Source organism: Oreochromis niloticus, linkage group LG6 (assembly GCF_001858045.2).
Source record: "Oreochromis niloticus isolate F11D_XX linkage group LG6, O_niloticus_UMD_NMBU, whole genome shotgun sequence".
NCBI classification, from domain to species: domain Eukaryota; kingdom Metazoa; phylum Chordata; class Actinopteri; order Cichliformes; family Cichlidae; genus Oreochromis; species Oreochromis niloticus.
Window position 1 is genome coordinate 1,242,676 of NC_031971.2, and position 18,946 is coordinate 1,261,621.

Genomic DNA, 18,946 nt, shown 5'->3' on the forward strand with positions numbered 1-18,946 from the left:
TCAGTTCCTTGATCATTTATATGCAAATTGTCATGACCATTGATCAATAACCACTGATCAAAGACCATGAGTACCATTCACAGAGAGGTTGGGGAATGGCTGCAATCACAGCATTGTAAGATGGCGAAAGATGTACTCTTAGGCCCCCTCCTCATTTCAGAGATGGTCTTTCCTTTTTCACATAAATAGCCTCCTCCTCTTTCAATGATGACATAGAAAGAGTGTCCACTGGCCTGTAGGTGTAAATAGACTGCAGAGTCCTGGCCTGATGTTAGCTCTTCTGTGATGTGCCATCCGCTTTGCCAGAGGTTGTTTGGTTTCCCCAATGTATAAATAAGATAAGACAGATCTCTACTGTCATTGTTACCAGAACAATGAAACATAATTTGGCATCTCTCCATTTACAGCTGTAGGTTTTTATATTCAAGATTCTTTGGAAAGGAGAATGAGATAAAGTTAAAAATAAAGGTTATTGTCAAAAGATTTCAGGATTTGGGGATTTTTATTATGTTATGCTTAAAAGTACGTTTCTTTATCTAAATGTGTTTGCTCTTTCAGTATTCAGCTTAAATGGGGAAGTCACACTCTGTGCAGACTCCTAAATGGGGAAGTTACTCTGTGCTCCACAGGAAGCCTGCACGGGTCTATTTTATCTCTTCCTGTATCTCTGTGAATAAAGACTGTTTTTTTTACTGCAGGGTGCGAGTCTCCCTGAGTCTCACCCGTGTACACGTTAAACCTGTCTGAGCGTTTTTATTCTGACCTGAGTTGCAATACAGGAAAACTCCTGACATTTCTTGGTCCTTCGAGCCGGATGGAACACAGCACTTTTGTGTGACCCCACAGGAAAGCCTCATCGAGTCCTGCCGTCGTGAGAAGCCCGCGCTGAAGTCTGTCGACAGCTCCTGTCCAGGTACAGGATAAAGTCCAGAGACGTGAATTCGGGTTCTGGCCAGCATTCTTATAAGTGGTCCACGGCGGTGGGGGTCGATGAGGTAGACCTGAGAGACCGGCAGCAACCAGGTGAATATTAACACTCTGAGACCCCTCGCGTAAAACGTATAGGCTCGCTCAGAGGGGCTGGTAGCATTTTAAAATAAAATAGAGCTCGTCTGGGACTGGTAGCTCCCCCGTAGTGGGTAAAGTAGGCTCACCCAGAGGGGCTGGTAGCATTTTAAAATAAAGATAGAGCTCGTCTGGGACTGGTAGCTCCCCCGTAGTGGGTAAAGGTAGCGCGCGTATAAAAGTACTGTTTTGTTTTTGTATTGTTTTATTTTTGTTGGTGGAATAAGTTGATTTTACAGCACAATAAGGAGGCTGAACTATTCCACTATTTTGTTTGCTGTTGGCCACCCAAGTACTGGTGAAAAGAGAGAAACAGGTCGTGTTTCATCACGTAAAGGTGACACCGCTTTCAAGAATAGCTTGAAAGTAGAAGGCCGTGTCAACTACCTCTCTCGATTCTCATGCCAGAGAAGGTGCCGCAGTTGTGTAGTTGTAAAGTATTAAAATTAAAAGGATTAAAATGGGTAACGAAGCTTCAAGACTCACTGCTGACGAGCAGTGGTTAGAGAAAAAATGTCCAGGCGCCGGACAAATTAGTGCATATAGATGGAGAAATCCAAAGAAAACCTAAATGTCCCACGTGGGAGGGAAAATGCATTGACTAAATTATAAGAAACCCTCCAAGCAGAAATAAATACTGAAAAGGAAGCTAAAAAGAAAACAAAGCGTACAGAAGAGCTGTAATATTTTAAAGCATGGAATGCATGAAACCAGATAATTCACGAAAATATATCAAATAAAAAAGAGAGATGCAATGAACCAAACCCTGTATACAACAGCTAAAGCTACAAGATTGAGAAATCTAAACAGAGACTGAGAAAATGCATGGAAGAAACAGGGAGACCATGGCCTGAGTGTATAGACCTAGTAAAAATGTGGATGAGACTGACACAAAGTTCTCAGAAACTCACACCTTTTGAAATCATTCACGGTAGACCATTTCCACTACCAATTACAAGTGAGCCTATAGATAAGTCAATAAGAGAAACTACACTAGCCGAATGGATGACTAAATTACTTGAAAATAGAGAGATTGTTCTAAACAACTCTCCAGTGTCTTGCAGGTTGAAACCAGGTGATTGGATCCTGATCAAAGTACTCCAAAGGAAAAATTGGAGTTCACCAAGGTGGGAAGGTCCTTATCAGGTGCTACTCACCACTCCCACTGCCTGCAAAATAGCAGAAAGACCATCTTGGATCCATCAAAGCCACTGCAAAAAAGTGAGTGACAACCTAAACGTTTAGACGCTGACACCCCTAACTCCTGGTGATCTATTGGTGGAGGGAGGGCTGATCGGGTATACCCCGCCTTCTTCTTCTTGCCAGTAGTCTACTCATCAGAGGTCACAGGTGTGTCTGGTCATCATGAAGACACTCGTCCTCCTAGTGGCTAATGTTGCACTCCTGGTGAGTTTATTAACACTCACCCGAGAGAAAAAGGATGAACAACACCACCTGCAGACAAGATGGACACATGACAACTCACATCTTCGTGACATGACACAAGACCACATTCATCCATGGATGAACAACGCATGGTATCGATATATACATGACAGCACACCCAGAAAAGACTGCTATGTTTGCTCCTATATGCCCCCAATACGCCACCTTGTATGCGAAGGGAATGGACATAATTCAAGCAAAGTGTGCCGCAAGCTACGCCAGCCTTGGGTATCAATTCCAGGGAATCGTGGTCAACCAAGAGGAACCTCTCCAGATAGAACTACAAAATGGCACATGTGACGAATGGTTCTGGGTTGACCTGAAAGTGAAGCACAGAAGTAAGGCTAAATCATTCCCAGTCTTTCTTGGAAACAATGGGAATTTGAGCCACAGCCTATGCTACCGCCAAGAGAACGGATCCACGCCAATGGGAAACACCACCACCAACTGCAAAGCAGTACAGACACACGCTCCTGGAGGGCCCGTGAAGAGCAGCAACATCTCAAATGGCACCTTCTGGGTGCAGGGGATGGCCTGGGATATCCTTCCTGGGAATTGGACAGGTCAGTGCGCTCCCATTTTCATATCTGACCACACTTTCAAGATAACCATGGACGCCACGTCAACTTCAACGTCAACAACAAGGAAAAGACGAAGCACCCCAGACCTCAAGCAGCATGATTCTGTGTGGGGTTCCGATGTCCCAGAGGAATTCAAACTTTGGACTGACAGACAGAAAGTTACTCACGCACTATTCCCATGGGTGGGGGTAGGAAAACACGCTTTAAGGATAGAGACTCTGAACTACCGCTTTGGACTTTTTCTGAATGCTTCATGTAAAATCGACGACAAACAGGATCAGGAAATAGATGCCCTGCGCATTGCAGTAATGCAACACAGGGTAGCATTGGACATGATTCTCGCCGAGAAAGGCGGACTATGTGTCCTCTTTAACAACACATGTTGCACATACATTCCAGATAATATGCACTCACCGAACATGACTGATGCTCTGAAAACACTCAGACAACTTCGGGATGCACAACAACGAGACTATGCCACAAACACAGAGGACTGGCTTACGTGGCTTTTAAGCGGCTCTTGGAAGTCCCTGCTGATTAAAGGTGTTATAATACTGTTATTGTGTCTTTTCACTTCATGTGTCATACCATGTTTGAAGAACATCGTATCAAAAATGGTAACTGCTTCAATTCATGCTTACATCACCCTATCACAGAATGATGAAGATGATAATGAGATAGACACTTGGATATAACATACTCACAAAACCCACTATTTTATGATGTCTTGGCTGAAAATGTCTACAAGTGGCCATAGACTGATGCACTGTTAGTGATTGCTATGTACATATATAGAAGGAAAGATCAAACAACAGGTGGGAATGTCAAAAGATTTCAGGATTTGGGGATTTTTATTATGTTATGCTTAAAAGTACGTTTCTTTATCTAAATGTGTTTGCTCTTTCAGTATTCAGCTTAAATGGGGAAGTCACACTCTGTGCAGACTCCTAAATGGGGAAGTTACTCTGTGCTCCACAGGAAGCCTGCACGGGTCTATTTTATCTCTTCCTGTATCTCTGTGAATAAAGACTGTTTTTTTTACTGCAGGGTGCGAGTCTCCCTGAGTCTCACCCGTGTACACGTTAAACCTGTCTGAGCGTTTTTATTCTCACCTGAGTTGCAACACAGGAAAACTCCTGACAGTTATGCACATAACGTATAATGTATAGAAACAAAATATATAAATATATCTACAGGTACAGTGTAAGGAGTAGGATCAGTGCAGCATAAAGTGCGATGTGATTGGTGGTATTGCACATTGAGTAAGGAGTAGGAATGCTGGTTGCTACTGTAGAGTTATATACACCGCGTTCCAAATTATTATGCAAATTGTGTGTCATAAAGATTAAATAAGTTGTTTTTCAATTAAACCCATGGATGGAATTGTGTCTCAGGACTTTAGTTTTGTATCACTGAAATCAATCTCGGACACCTATGATCATTAGTTTGCCAGGTTAGCCCAATTAAAGTAAAAACTACTAAAGAAGGATGTTCCACATTATTAAGCAGACCACCATTTTCAAGGTCAAAGGAGTTTGCAAAGAAAAGCGTCTGGACTTCTTTGAGTTGCTTGAAGACGTTTCACCTCTCATCCGAGAAGCTTCTTCAGTTCTAAGGTCAAATGGCCGAGAGTCCCAGATTTAAACCCAGTGGGAGTAACCCCCCAAAGAGGGACAAAGGACCCCCTGGTGATCCTCTAATCACATGCGCCAAGGTGTGAAAGTGGGTGTGGGACCTAATCAGCCAGGGTTTCGGGTGAGCTCATTGTGAAACCTGGCCCCACCCTATCATGTGATTTCCTGAGGTCAGATGGCCCAGGATGTGAGTGGGCGTTAAGGCGTCTGGGGAGGGAACTCAAAACTGGATTATAGATGGCAGACAGTTGGTGTCGTAAACCACCGCCTCTGTTCAAAGGTGGTCGCTCACAGTGGACATAGATGGCCTCTTTCACTCCTCTTTCAAACCATCTGTCCTCTCTGTCCAATATGTGAACATTGGCATCCTTGAAAGAGTGACCTTTATCCTTAAGATGCAGGTGGACTGCTGAGTCTTGTCCTGTGGAGGTGGCTCTTCTATGTTGTGCCATGCGCTTGTGAAGTGGCTGTTTGGTCTCTCCAATGTAGAGGTCCGGGCATTCCTCACTGCACTGTACAGCATACACCACGTTGTTCAGTCTGTGTTTTGGAGTTTTGTCTTTCGGGTGAACCAGTTTGTGTCTGAGTGTGTTGCTGGGTCTGAAGTACACTGGGATGTCGTGCTTGGAGAAAACTCTCCTGAGTTTCTCTGATACACCGGCTACATAGGGGATGACAACGTTGTGGGGGGGGGATCACCAGGGGGTCCTTTGTCCCTCCTTGGGGGGTTACTCCCACTGGGTTTAAATCTGGGACTCTCGGCCATTTGACCTTAGAACTGAAGAAGCTTCTCGGATGAGAGGTGAAACGTCTTCAAGCAACTCAAAGAAGTCCAGACGCTTTTCTTTGCAAACTCCTTTGACTACGATGACCTGGATGACTGAGAACCTTCACAGACACCATTTTCAAGCAATATAGGAAGGAAAAATGATCTCTCTGCTGCTGAAAAGTGGCAAATAGTTGAATGCCTTGGACACGTAATGAAAACCTTAGCTATTTCACGAAAATTTAAGCGTGATCACCATAATGTTAAGAGATTTGTGGCTGAGTCAGAGCACACATGGGTTCGTGCAGATAAAGGCACAATAATGAAGGTTTCTGCCAGACAAATACATCAGATTAAGAGAGCAGCTGCTAAAAGGCCATTACAAAGCAGCAAACACATATTTGAAGCTGCTGGTGCCTCTGGAGCCCTGCGAACATCAAGGTGAAGGATCTTTCAGAGACTTGCAGTTGTGCATAAACCTTCTATTCGGCCACCCCTAACCAATGCTCACAAGCATAAACGGCTGCAATGGGCCCAGAACTACATGAAGACTAATTTTCAAACAGTCTTGTTCACTGATGAGTGCAGTGCAACTCTGGATAGTCCAGGTGGATGCAGTGGTGGATGGTTGGTGGACGGCTGGTGGACAGCCACCATGTCCCAACAAGGCTGCATCGTCAGCAAGGAGGTGGTGGAGTCATGTTTTGAGCTGGAATCACGGGGAGAGAGCTGGTCGGCCCCTTCAGGCTCCCAGAAGGTGTGAAAATGACCTCTGCAAAGTATGGTAGAAAGAGCAGAACTGTGCCTTCTGCAAAACCATCTTCATGCAAGACAATGCACCATCTCATGCTACAAGGAATACCTCTGCATCATTGGCTGCTATCGGCGTAAAAGGAGAAGGAACTCATGGTGTGGTCCCCATTCTTCCCTGACTTCAATCCTATTGAGAACCTTTGGAGCATCCTCAAGCAAAAAAATAGGGGTGGGAGGCAGTTCACATCCAAACAGCAGCTCTGGGAGGTTATTCTGACATCCTGCAAAGACATTCAAGTAGAAACTTTCCAAAAACCTACAAGTTCCATGGATGCAAGAATTGTAAAACTGCTATCAAATGGGGGTTCTATATTAATATGTAACTTGACCTGTTAAGATGTTTTTGTATGAAATAGCTTTTGATTTCAATGAAATTGATCTATTAATGCTGCAAATTCAACAAATGACCATTTTCAATTCTCTATAACCTATAAAATCTTTTGAAATTCATTGGGAGTGACTCGAAAATTATGCCGACTGTCATTTGAATTGACTATTTAGGAAAAACAGAGAAAAATATCATTTGCATTATAATTTGGAACGCGGTGTTATAGAGGTATAAAAAATCCTCCTGGCACTTACCAGTGTACCCTATATTACTCTATTTGTGTGGAGGGACCCAATCTTTGGGGTTGTTACATTTTTGGCCCAGCGTGTTTTGGGTTTTAAAAGCCACAGATACGCAGAAAATGTGTCTCAACTGTTCCGATACATCTGACACATGAGCCATCACTAAGGGTTTTCGCTTAGGCAGCAGTTGTCCTTCTCTCCTGGATCGGCTGGAGTTTTCTTTAGGCACCTTCCCAGCTTTGACAAATGTCCAGCTGGGATAGCTACATTTAATCAGGGCCTTCTTGATGTGATGTTCTTCTGCTTCTCTGGCCATTGTGTCTGTTGGGATGTGTTCGCTCTGTAATGTAGCATCCTGATGACACCCAGTTTGTGGTCCAGTGGATGATGACAGTCAAACCTTAAATACTGATCTGTGTCCGTAGGTTTATGGTACACATCAACTTCTAAATGTCCCCCATTGCTGATGGAAATCGCACAGTCTAAGAAGGCTAACCTGCCATTTTCCATATCCCCCCGGTGGACTTGATGTGTTGGCCCACCGAGTTAATGTGATCAGTGAATTGTGGTATGTCCTAAGATTTGATTTTCACCCATCCACATACCTGAACCAATAGCTTGGTGGTGTTCCAGGGTACGATAACAAACCCCTCTTTTCCATTTCTTCCATTTACAGTTTGGCCACAGTGGGTGAACCCTTGGCACAGCTATGTTTCTGCCTGTAGTACTGACCTTTGTATGTGAAATAGGTGGAATTAAGACACAGCTCCAAGAGCAAACACACTTGGTGGGTGCTGAGAGTTGTCCTGTTGCTGAGGTTGAGGTCATCCTGTAATCTCTTACGAACTACTTAAACTGCTTCTGTGACTGGAACACAGCTTTTTCTGACTCCCTAAGAACCATAAGCTCCCCTATAGATGACAGGATCATGCACATCATTCTCAGAGAACAAGCAGGTTAGGGATGAAAAATCTGACTATTTTACCCCCTAAAACAAAATGTAATCATAGTTCTGGGAATGTGAATTCTGTTCATTTGATCTTAAAGTTTTTCTCAGTTGCTTTGGTGCTTTTCTCAGATCAGAATGAAAATTCTCAAAACCATTAGTGCAACCTCCACAACATTTAGTCATTTGTGCACATCATAGTAGCAATGTCTCCTTCCTCTGAACAAATTGCAAAGGCTCTTGGACATGTATCAGTTGCTTTCATACAACTCTCTGCCATTTTATAACATCATTTGCTTATGTCATGTCAGTCAAAATGAACTATACTTTTGGATGCTGAATAGTCGTTCCCAATAAAACTAATAGTCTTCATTTCATTGGTTGAGTCGTTACATACAAAATTGTTGAATTAGTTATCAAATTCTGTCGAGCAAATTTTATACCTTTTGTTATTATTTTTTCCTGGAAATGTCTCCTAAATTGAACACTTTCTCTCAGGTGAACTTCAGCTTTCACTGACAAAGAGGTGTCAGTGGGGGAGGAGGGGAAATGCCAAATACATAGGCAGATTCCGAATGAAATTAGGGCAACACTTGTTGACCATGTTGTCAATCACGGCCTCACAATGGATGAGACTGGTCGGAGGGTGCAAGCAAGTGTTGGAAGAACCACTGTGAATTCAATCATTCAAACATTTCATAGGGAGAACAGGTATGTATAGTATTGGACAGTAATCCAACATCTCATAATATCTCATGTTTAGTATACATTACTGTAATTTTACTGTAATCTGCACCACAAAGGATTGAAAGACAGCCTTGCAGCTGTCTTTGTGAGCAGCTTCCGCTTCCTTGGTGTACATCTGGCTGAGGATCTTACGTGGTCAGTACACATAAATAAAACAGTGAAGAAGGCGCAGCAGCGCCTCTTCTTTCTCAGGAGACTGAAAAGATTCGGCATGAGCCCCCGCATCCTCAGGACCTTCTATCGCTGTGCCATTGAGAGCATCCTCACTGGATGCATCACCACCTGGTATGGCAACAGCACCACTTACAACCGCAAAGCTCTCCAGAGAGTAGTGCGGTGTGCTGAACGGATAATTGGAGGTGAGCTTCCCTCCCTCCAAGACATCTACAGGAAGCGGTGCCTGAGGAAAGCGGGGAGGATCATCAAGGACTCCAGTCACCCCAGCCATAAACTCTTCAGACTACTTCCATCAGGAAGGAGGTTCTGCAGCATCCGGTCCCGAACCAGCAGACTGAGAGACAGCTTTTTCCACCAGGCCATCAGACTGCTGAACACGTCATAGACACCTCACCCTCACTACTGGAACTTCAACATTATGCACTCCATACTGTACATTAATGCCACTGTTTTGCACATACCAACCTCTGTATATTTTATATATCTTATTTTATTGTTACTTTATTTCATTTGTAAAACATGTATATACACACACACACACACACGTAGAAAAACATATTTAGTATACACATTCAGTAATGTATATACCTTTATATATGGTACATATATTTATGACTTTTTAGATTAACCATTTTTATATTTTGCTTGTTGCACGTTATTGTATTTTGCACAACTCTGTTGCTTGTGAAGCTTGCACACAAGAATTTCACTCGCATGTACTGTACCAGTGTACCTGCACATGTGACGTGACAATAAAGGTGATTTGATTTGATTTGATTTGATTTGATTTGATTTGATTTGCAGAGGTGGAAGAGGGCCCCTTTTTAAGCCGCAGCAAGAGGAAGCCATTTGTGCAATGGTGATTGCAAAAAATGCAATAAAGTTGAAAGAAATTCAAAGCGCTGTCATAGAGGATAACGGTGTATTTGGCAATACTGGATCTGTGTCAACTGCAACAATTGACAGAGTGCTCAAGAGAAAAGAAATGCGCATGAAACATTTGTACAAAGTGCCATTTGAACAGAACAGTGAAAGAGTGAAGAAGATCCGTCACCACTATGTACAGGTAAAACATGTCTTCTACTCTAATGTTCAGCACTGTAAACTGTTTTACTTGTGTACTTGTTTAACTGTGTAGTTTCATGCAGTAGACTAGCAATTCTGTATATATATTCACGGAACATAAAATGCATTATGTTATACAGGAAAAGTTGTTACCTCTCTCTCTCTAAAGCGTGTACTTGAGCTGGAAGCCAGGGAACCACTGCACACATTCATATACGTTGATGAGGCGGGTTTCAATCTGGCCAAAGGCAGAAGGCATGGAAGAAATTGCATTGGATAGAGAGCAACCACTGATGTCCCAGGCCGGCGCGGAGGGAATGTTACAATGTGTGCAGCCATCTCAAACAATGGCATCCTCACCGATATTCCCCTTCTTGGTCCATACAATACACAACATCTCCTGACTTTTTTAGACACTCTTTTTTCTCTTTAGACACTCTTTACATAATCCCAGGGACATAGTCCCTGAGAATGAGAGGGGTGGAGGCTAACTCAACAAGTATGTTGTTGTGTGGGATAATGTCCGTTTTCACCACTCACATCTGATCAAACAGTGGTTTGCAGCACATGACAGAATGCTGGTTGAATATCTCCCTCCCTACTCCCCATTCCTTAATCCGATAATTTTTCTCTGCCTGGAGGTGGAAGGTTTATGACCAGCATTCACATGCACAAATCGCCCTGCTAGCAGCATGTGACGACATCACAGCAGAGTCGTGGATTCGCCACTCCAGGAGATACTTTCCTTGCTGCATTGCAAGGGATGATATCCGTTGTGATGTAGATGAAAATATGTGGCCAGACAGACAGGAAGGTCTGGATGTGCCAGAATGATTTATGTATGTTCAGTTACAATATGTACTGTTATATTGTTCACATTTGTGCACAGCTCTACCAAAAGGGTGTTATGTTTATTCTAAATAAGTGACTGTAGAGTACTCTTCTTTTGCACAATGTTGTAGAATTACAAACAGCCTACACAGTAAAAATGTGAAACATACGTATTCAGTGTCTTGTACTCACTTACTTCCCTAACTACAGAAATGTCTAACTTTACTGTAGATTTTACTGTAAATGGCTGTACAAAAAGTGTATAGTTCTGTTTTTAGCATTTTCAGGCAGTGTCACCGAGTTCTGACCTTTTTTTTGCATTGGAAAACACTGAGAGAATACTGTTCACTGTCATAATGAAAAGATGACAAAGCCATTTGACTATCTTGTTCATAAAGATGGTGTCACGACTTCTCATTTTGATGACACTGGCAGTTTCATTGACATGAATACTTGCTTTTGAGGAATGGATTATCGATTTTGAGCAAGTGACCTGCTTTTGCAGGTTATCCACTAGGTTTTGCAGTTTGCACCAGTTGTTTTGAGAAATACACTAACTGCTGTGCAAATGTTAATAGTGATGTGAGAAAAGCACCAAAGCGACTGAGAAAAACTGTAAAAGCAGTCAGATAATTGTCACATCCAAAAGTTCTCCTGGCATTGTATGAAAAGCAAAAAATCTAATGGTTTTGAATTACACAGCATCTCACAAAAGTGAGTATACCCCCACATTTTTCTAAATATTTTGTTAGATCTTTTCATGGGACACTGAAGATATGACACTTTGATACAATGTAGTCAATGTGCAGCTTGTATAACAGTGTAAATTTTCCGTCCCCTCTAAGTAACTCAACACACAGCCATTATTGCCTAGATCGCTGGCAACAAATCCATAAACACACTTCCACAATCCTTGTGGAAAGCTTTCCCAGAAGAGTTGAAGCTGTTACAGCTGCAAAGTGGGGGCCAACATTATACTACATCCTGTAGATTAAGAATGGGTTATCACTTTGAGTGCTTTAACCTCCTAGGACCTGGCGTCCACATATGGGGACATCACATTTTGGGGTGTCTAGACCAAAATACTAAAATTTGCTCTGCAAGGGCCTGATATCCACTCACGAGGACATTATACTGCCACTGTTCTATTGAAATTTAAAACAAAATGTCCTCATATGTGGATCTCATTTTTCTGAGAAACAAAAATCAGGTAAAAAAAAATAATAATAAAAAAATCAGGTAATTCTTTGTTTTTATATTCATCAGGTCCCAAACAGCCAAATAGCAAAGAGAAATTGAAAATGAATACCAAGAAAGAGTTCAGGTCTTAGAAGGCTAACCCATTTTTTTCAATACATTGACTTCACAATGACACAAAAAACATTTTATATATAGTTGTGCTCTGAGTGCTCCTATTTCTAGTACTTCTGGGGACTTAACACAATATTTTGTAAGGCAGGCCCCTACTTCTCTGAGTTGATGTTTCTCTGCTTCAATCACTGACTGTAACAGAAACACTTTCTAGACACAAATAACTGTTTTTGGATCAAATTAATATCATTTAAATACATGACAGATGAGAGGAACCAATAGCTGGCTCTAACATAAGTGTTACCATTTTATTAACCACCAGCCACTAGCTTAATAAGAGATAGCCAGTATGGGTTACTACTAATAGTTCAGTGACTAACATTAGCATGTGCCTTGGACAGGTTCACGCTTAAACAGGTCAGTATTTCAATGTTGTTGAAACAGGGCTTCAAGAGGATGTCGGTTATTAAGATGCTTCACCAAGTTTTTTTTCACTCATGTTCATGTGTTCAGCAATTACTATGGGAGGTGTGGAGCTATTTGCCTACCTGTGTGCAGCAGTGTCCTGCCAACTTGTTTGGCAGCTGGAGGAGGAAGAGTTGGCATTATTGCAAATGAGTATCTAGCCAAACGTTCAACTCAGAACATATACGACCTACTGTACTCACATACATATAAAATACAGTTGTTTTGAGATTTTTGAAGTCAATGGGTACTGCAAGTATCAGTTCTCATGACATCCCTAGTTGAACCATCATGCAGTGAAATGCATATTTTCACTGCATAAAAAAAGGCTATCAGAGTGCAGGAAAAGGACATTCTTCATGTTAAAAAGCACTTCGTACTCAAAAGTTAAACAACAAACAAATGAAGATCAAAGACACTTAAATACATCACTTTTACTGATTATTAACAAGTACATGTTTTATAGATTTGACCAACTGATACAATGTCCTGCATTTCATTGCTCAAGAATCAATTGATGAAAGAAAGTTCAGATATCTGAACATAAATGCACTGAAAGCATGATCAAATAATAGGGACTAAGTCAGAGTCCCCAGCAGCTTACTCAGCTGAGACGCTCCAGCTCCAGCAACTTGTTTAGACCCTGGGGATGCCGGCCAGACTGATGCATGAAGGGTTTTCTCTCAGAAGAGTCTTTTAAATGATTTGACAGTTTTTAATGACGCTTGACGCCTTAGACAGCCTTCTTGCTCTGCAGCTGTTTGGGCAGCTTTCTGCGGTCCTTCATGGCGTTCCTCTTCCTCTTCTTGCTCAGGAAGTTCTCCAGTTTGCTGCTCTTCTTCAGCTCCTGGTATTTTTCAGCCAGCTGCAGCTTTTTCATGTCAGCTAGAATCGAAAATAATTGAAAGAACAGTTATTAAAACTTAAAGTACCTTCACAGATACTGTCACTGTTTCGCTGTTTATTTTTTACAGGAATGAAAAAGATATTTCAATTCTTATCAACATTTTTTTTTTATGATTACCATCTTAAATCAGAATCAGAATACTTTAATAATCCCTAAAGAAACAGTAACCAAGTCACAGTTGGGAACACAGGTCAGTGTATTCCTAGTGTAAGTCCCAAGCATGAAATAATGGCAAGGATTGCATCAGGAACTTAAAATGTCATTTTGGAATGCTGGGTCCAAATACTTTGTGAATCAATAGATGTGTACATCGAAATTAGGCATTACGAGCTCTATCGATGATCTTCTTACATTTCTTGAAGAAGAACGGTTTTCCACCCTCGCTGGCTCGCTCTCTCTGCTGCCTCTTGAACTGCAGCTCTCTCTCTCTCTGCTGCTCTTTGCTCTTCCTTGCTTGCTCTTGGTTTTCCTGCACAAAGTCAAAATTGACAGATTAAAAAGACCTCCAACGAATAGAACCATGCAAAGTAATTGTAATTGTTTCCATATATTGCTGCTGCAAACACAAACACACACACACACACACACACACTTTATAACCCATACAAAGAACAAAAAACCTGAACCCTGAAAATGGCCAGTTACATGGACTGGAGTGAAAATCACTGAAAAACTTTGAAAGAGAGCCTGGAGAACTGTTGGACGCAAACAGAATATTGATGCTACACTGGCTAATTTGATGTTTGATGATCTCATGCAAAGCATTACTACAGATTACTATAACATGTAAAGTCAAAGTCAAATTTATTTATATAGCACATTTAAAACAACAACTGTTGACCAAGGTGCTGTACATTTAAGACAAAAGAGATAAAACATAGGAAGATGTGATAAAAATTTAAGAAAAAGAAGCATAAAATGAGAAGATTTGAGTAAGAAATAAGACAGATAAAAGTAATACAAACTAATTCTGAATTAAAAGCCAAGGAATAAAAGTGGGTTTTCAGATGGGTTTTGAAAGTTTCCAACAATGGGGAGGTCCTGAAATGAAGGGGCAGTTTGTTCCACAATTTACAAGCAGTCGCATGAAAACAGGGGTCTCCTCTGTGCTTTAATCTGGACCTCGGGACAGCTAGGAGCATTTGATCTGCAGACCTCAGTCATCTTGCAGGAGTGTACCAATTTAAAAGATCAGAAAGGTATGAGGGTGCTAACCTGTCCAACGCTTTAAAAATGAATAATAAAATCTTAAAATCAATTTGAAAACTAACTGGCAGCCAGTGTAAGGATGCCAGTATGGGAGATAAGTGGTCTAACTTGCATGTGCCAGATAGTAACCGTGCTGCAGCGTTTTTGACCAGCTGCAGTCGGCTAACTGATGACAGACTGACACCTGAGTAAAGACTATTACAAAAGCTGAGGCGAGATGAAATGAAGGCATGGATAGCTCTCTTAAAGTCCCTGAAACAGAGGAATGGCTTCACTTTTGCACGCAGCTGGAGATGAAAGAAACTGGTCTTGATTACAGCATTAATCTGTTTATCAAACGTTAGACACGCCTAGCTTCTTCGCAAAGGGTTTTTTTTTTTTAAATCGCAAAGTACTTTTAAACATACTGCTAAAAATGCTGTTTACCAACTACAAGGCAATAGTTTGCTTGTTGGTGCAGCCCTTAAAGAGGTCTGTACCAGGTTGATGATGCATGCTCCTTATATTGCACCTGCTCCTTTACATGGCACATATAACTTGTATATAACTGGTACATATCTGATAGATATCTATGTTACTAAGTACATTCCCTGTGTTAAGTTATTTCTTTAAGTCTATTCTTTGGCTTCTCTTTTTTTTCTTATTCTAAATGTATTTTAATGTAAAAATCTACACGCTGCTAACAGAGAGATGCCAAACTGTGTGTTCACTGTTCTTGTAACAGTGACAATAAAGATCTATTCCATTCTATTCTATTCTTAGATTGCATAAATAAACAAATTGACATGGTTTTCATGCATTTAGTAAACTAAAATAATGAATACACAGCAAGGAAGATGCCTAAATTTTAAAACTATTAATGCGCTTCTTGTTTTTCTTAATAAAAAAAAAAAAAAAGAACAAACTAAACTGAATAATTAAAAGTGAATGAGAGGCAGCAAAGACTCACCATCCTCTTCAGAAGGAACTGCAGTTTCTCCTTCTTCTGGTTGTATTTCTTTATTCTCTTCAGCTTTTTCTGGACAATCTGCAAAATAACGACAACGGTACCACTCTTACTCTTCTCACACTAACTGAAACAAACAAGTTTTACAACTGTTATCTCAGATTTTTCAGCCCACAGTTAAAAGTGTCTTTTTTGTTTCTATTTACATTCAGCACATTGTCGTTCATTTTCTCACCTCCTTCTCTTTGTCTCGGATGTCATTAATGAACTTATATGTCTTCTCAAAAATCTCTGGTTTGTATTCTCCAGACAAGTCATCAAATCGAGGATCTCTCAGCGTCTGGAGGACAGCACAAAAACCAAATCATCTGTATATACATGAGTGCTTGTGCACTGAAGTCAACACTGGAGATTTTCTCCACTCACTGGTTTCTTGACGGGGATGACCTGTCGGAGGAATGGTGCTGGTTTCTTGGCTGAGATTTCCACTGGCCTGAAATCACAAGCAGACCCTAAAGCCCTGAAGGATTCGGATGCAGAAAGTCTAACAGTTGTCTAAGCAGGCTGAGAACATTCACCTGTTCTTGTTTAGTCGTTTATTCTTGCTGGCCTCGTGACTCCTGTTGCTGCCATAGGCGACCGTGTTGTAAACTTTGGTTCCCACCTGGTTCTGCAGTTTTACAATGTTCTCAAATGACATGTTGGACAGCTCTGGAAGGATTGAAGAAGACAGAGGGGGATTTTTGGCCAGGGAGACACTGCAATTAGTTATCACAAGCAATTATACATTCACCATTATATTGGGTTTGTGGCAGAAAAAAAACACAAAGGGGGAAAAAACCCTAGGAAAAAACAAAACAAACAAACAAACAAAAAAAACCATACAGCAGCTGGAACACAAAAATATGAAAATGCACAGATACATAAATCAACAATCTGTGTTTGTGCGTGTCTGTCATGAAATGTACTTGAAAATGAGGGTGGGAACCCTATGCTGGTTGAAATCCTATTTGTCAGAGCAGCTAAATGAGGAGCACCACAACAGGTGGTGCCCAGAGAGCACACAAGATGAAAAGCACTGTGTTTGGTGGTTAATTCACCTGCACTGAAAGCATGGTCTGATTGTAGATGGCTAAAAAAACAACAATACATGGATGTTAAAACATTCACACTGGTTTACGCTTCTTAACCGGACAGAATAATATCCCCCATACAAACAACATTCATATTTCCAAAAAAACTTTTGTGGCCAACCACACAAACAGGGCGTACGTCAGCACTTAAAGGTAAGGTGTAATTATAGTTGCACCACCCATGCTTAACTAGCTGTCCTGCTACGAGAGTTATACCCACTTTAAAAATGACAGACGTAACCTGCAGATCATGCTTCACCAGTTTGGCATCAAAATTATAGATTCTTGAGCTGCAGACACACTCACCTTTTCTGATGTCTTTTTTTGTCTGGACTTCATTGCTGCCACCAGCATCTTCTGGGTCATCATCGTCGTCGTCCTCTTCACTGTTGCCATCCTCTTCATCTCCCTCTTGTTCTTCACCATTATCAGATTCCATCTCATCACTGCTATCTGATCGTTCCTCATCTTCACCAGTCTTTTCCTCTCCTATTTTGTAGCACTGCTCTTCCTCCTCAGTCCCTTTTCTCTCGGTAATCAGTGCAAAGTTCCTCTCTACATCAGACTCCTCCCCATCGCTGCTGCTTTCTAGCCTTTTCTTCTTTGAGCTCGGCAGCTGTTTCTGCCTCTTCTTCATCTTTGTTTATGTGGTTGTAGTAGATGCAGATCGCTACCGGAAATAAAACAAATGTGAACTATTTTACGCGGTGCTGAGTTTGTCATAATTATTCAACTCTACAAAGAATAAAACGTTCTAAGAGTTTGAACCTTTCTAATGACGCTTTCCGCCAAGTGAGGCAGCACTGAGCAGGCAGGTACCAGACTGTGCGCCATCTTGCATTAGATGTGTTACGCATCTAATAAATACGCTTCTCCTGCACTCCATTGGTACAAGTGGATTTTGTTTCTTATTAAAAGCTGACCTGACATCAACGTGGGCGCTCCTGAACTGTCTCTTAAAATTTTAACAGTTCTTTGGGTTTTTTGTACTTTCACGATACATAACTTTAAAAGCACAGATTGTCGGGAATAACCACACACCATATAGCAACTAGCAACTCGGTGCTAGCTAATGATCGATGCCGCTGGATGGAAACCTCATCTTTAAAACTAACGAATATTAATATCAGTACTTTCTATTAATCCTAGCAAATCTTTCCGAAGACTAAAATGTAAGTTTTCAGTGGTTGGTAAGGACTACGGTTGGCTAATAGAGCAAATAACTGCATGCCAAATTGCATACATGAAGTATCTTGTGAATTCTACACGAATTTGCTTGTCTAACACGTGAATGGCTTTGATGAGAGCTGAACTCTGATTCGGGTTATATGGAGCAAAAATAATAATTCTCTGGACAGTCTTCGGTAACAGTTTACTTCATCGTACCCACGGAAAATGGCGTCATCTTGTGTACAGTTTTTACTTTCAGGAGACTTGTTAGGTTTATCATTCACAAGCAGGATTAACAGTTAGTAAACGGGGAAACATAACAACTTCCACAGTCATTTTATCTGGATGAAGACCTTGCTGAAAATCAAATGTTTTTAAATGAGCTGCACCCTCCCTCCAAGCCAGAGAGCGAGCGCGTTATAAACACAATAACCTGAAACAAGCAAAAACGTCATCCATTAAGCTTATTACGTCTGCTCTTCCCTGTATTTCGTATAAAATAAACGTTAACACACCTGGATATAGAGCCGCTGTTAAGTCGTGTTTTCCTAAATTCTAAACACGTGTGCCGATGTAGCGTACCCGGATTACTCCAGGAAGCTAAACAAAGCACTTCCTGTTTCAAATTAAAAGTTTCACTGACAATTTTTGCCACGAAAAACAACAACCTTCTGTGTTTTATATAATTACTGCCCAGGATTCACTGTGTTCCTATTTTTCTACTATATTTGTACTTGTGAATATGTAACAGGGTGGCGCTGTGATACGTTACAGTAAGAACGTCCTGGTTTCTAGTGTAAAGCACAAAAGCTCTAGACTAAACTGTGGGTTAACCAAAAGACTATGTGCACCTTAGCATATGCTAGTTCCGGTGAGGAAACTCCTGTAGGGCGCTTCATTTCCGGTGTGATATTCGTCTTGTTTACGGTCGTTGTCACCAGCTGTGTCTCCCACATGCGTCTGGAGGATGCAGCCTACGTTTTGGGACAGACTAGCTACTGTCACCCGATCTGAGGGGGTGGCGCAAGATGGCGAGTTGAGCAGTCACAAGAATTAGGAGCTCGTTAAATTTGTCCCACAATTTACCTTGTGTTCGTTATTGTTTCCACTCGAAAGTAGTAAAATGAATGCCCCAAGTATAGTTAAACCTGCTAAACTCAAACT

At 41.3% G+C, this 18,946-nt stretch overlaps 1 protein-coding gene across 2 annotated transcripts; it reads right to left on the minus strand.

Moving 5' to 3' along the window:
* Window positions 1-12,831: 12,831 nt before the first annotated feature.
* Window positions 12,832-18,432, minus strand: rrp36 (ribosomal RNA processing 36). Of its 2 annotated transcripts, none has more exons than XM_003459850.5 (8): window positions 18,298-18,432; window positions 16,919-17,282; window positions 16,058-16,190; window positions 15,906-15,972; window positions 15,715-15,819; window positions 15,483-15,560; window positions 13,676-13,793; window positions 12,832-13,302 (listed from the first exon to the last, which is right to left on the minus strand). In XM_003459850.5, the coding sequence occupies exons 2-8, from the start codon at window positions 17,247-17,249 to the stop codon at window positions 13,151-13,153; spliced, it is 984 nt and encodes a 327-aa protein (XP_003459898.1). In that variant the 5' UTR covers window positions 17,250-17,282; window positions 18,298-18,432; the 3' UTR covers window positions 12,832-13,150. The 2 variants fall into 2 exon arrangements, with proteins under 2 accessions (XP_003459898.1, XP_005469835.1); XM_005469778.4 differs by lacking the exon at window positions 18,298-18,432 and adding an exon at window positions 17,999-18,264.
* Window positions 18,433-18,946: the final 514 nt, after the last annotated feature.

Bases quoted from the DNA above. Each gene is read 5' to 3' on its own strand.
- rrp36 (XM_003459850.5), bottom strand. From the start codon at position 17,249: ATGAAGAAGAGGCAGAAACAGCTGCCGAGCTCAAAGAAGAAAAGGCTA. The intron at 15,973-16,057 runs GTGAATGTTCTC...TTGTGATTTCAG, and splicing joins AAACGACTAAACAAGAACAG to GCCAGTGGAAATCTCAGCCA. The intron at 15,820-15,905 runs GTGAGTGGAGAA...GCTGTCCTCCAG, and splicing joins TCATCCCCGTCAAGAAACCA to ACGCTGAGAGATCCTCGATT.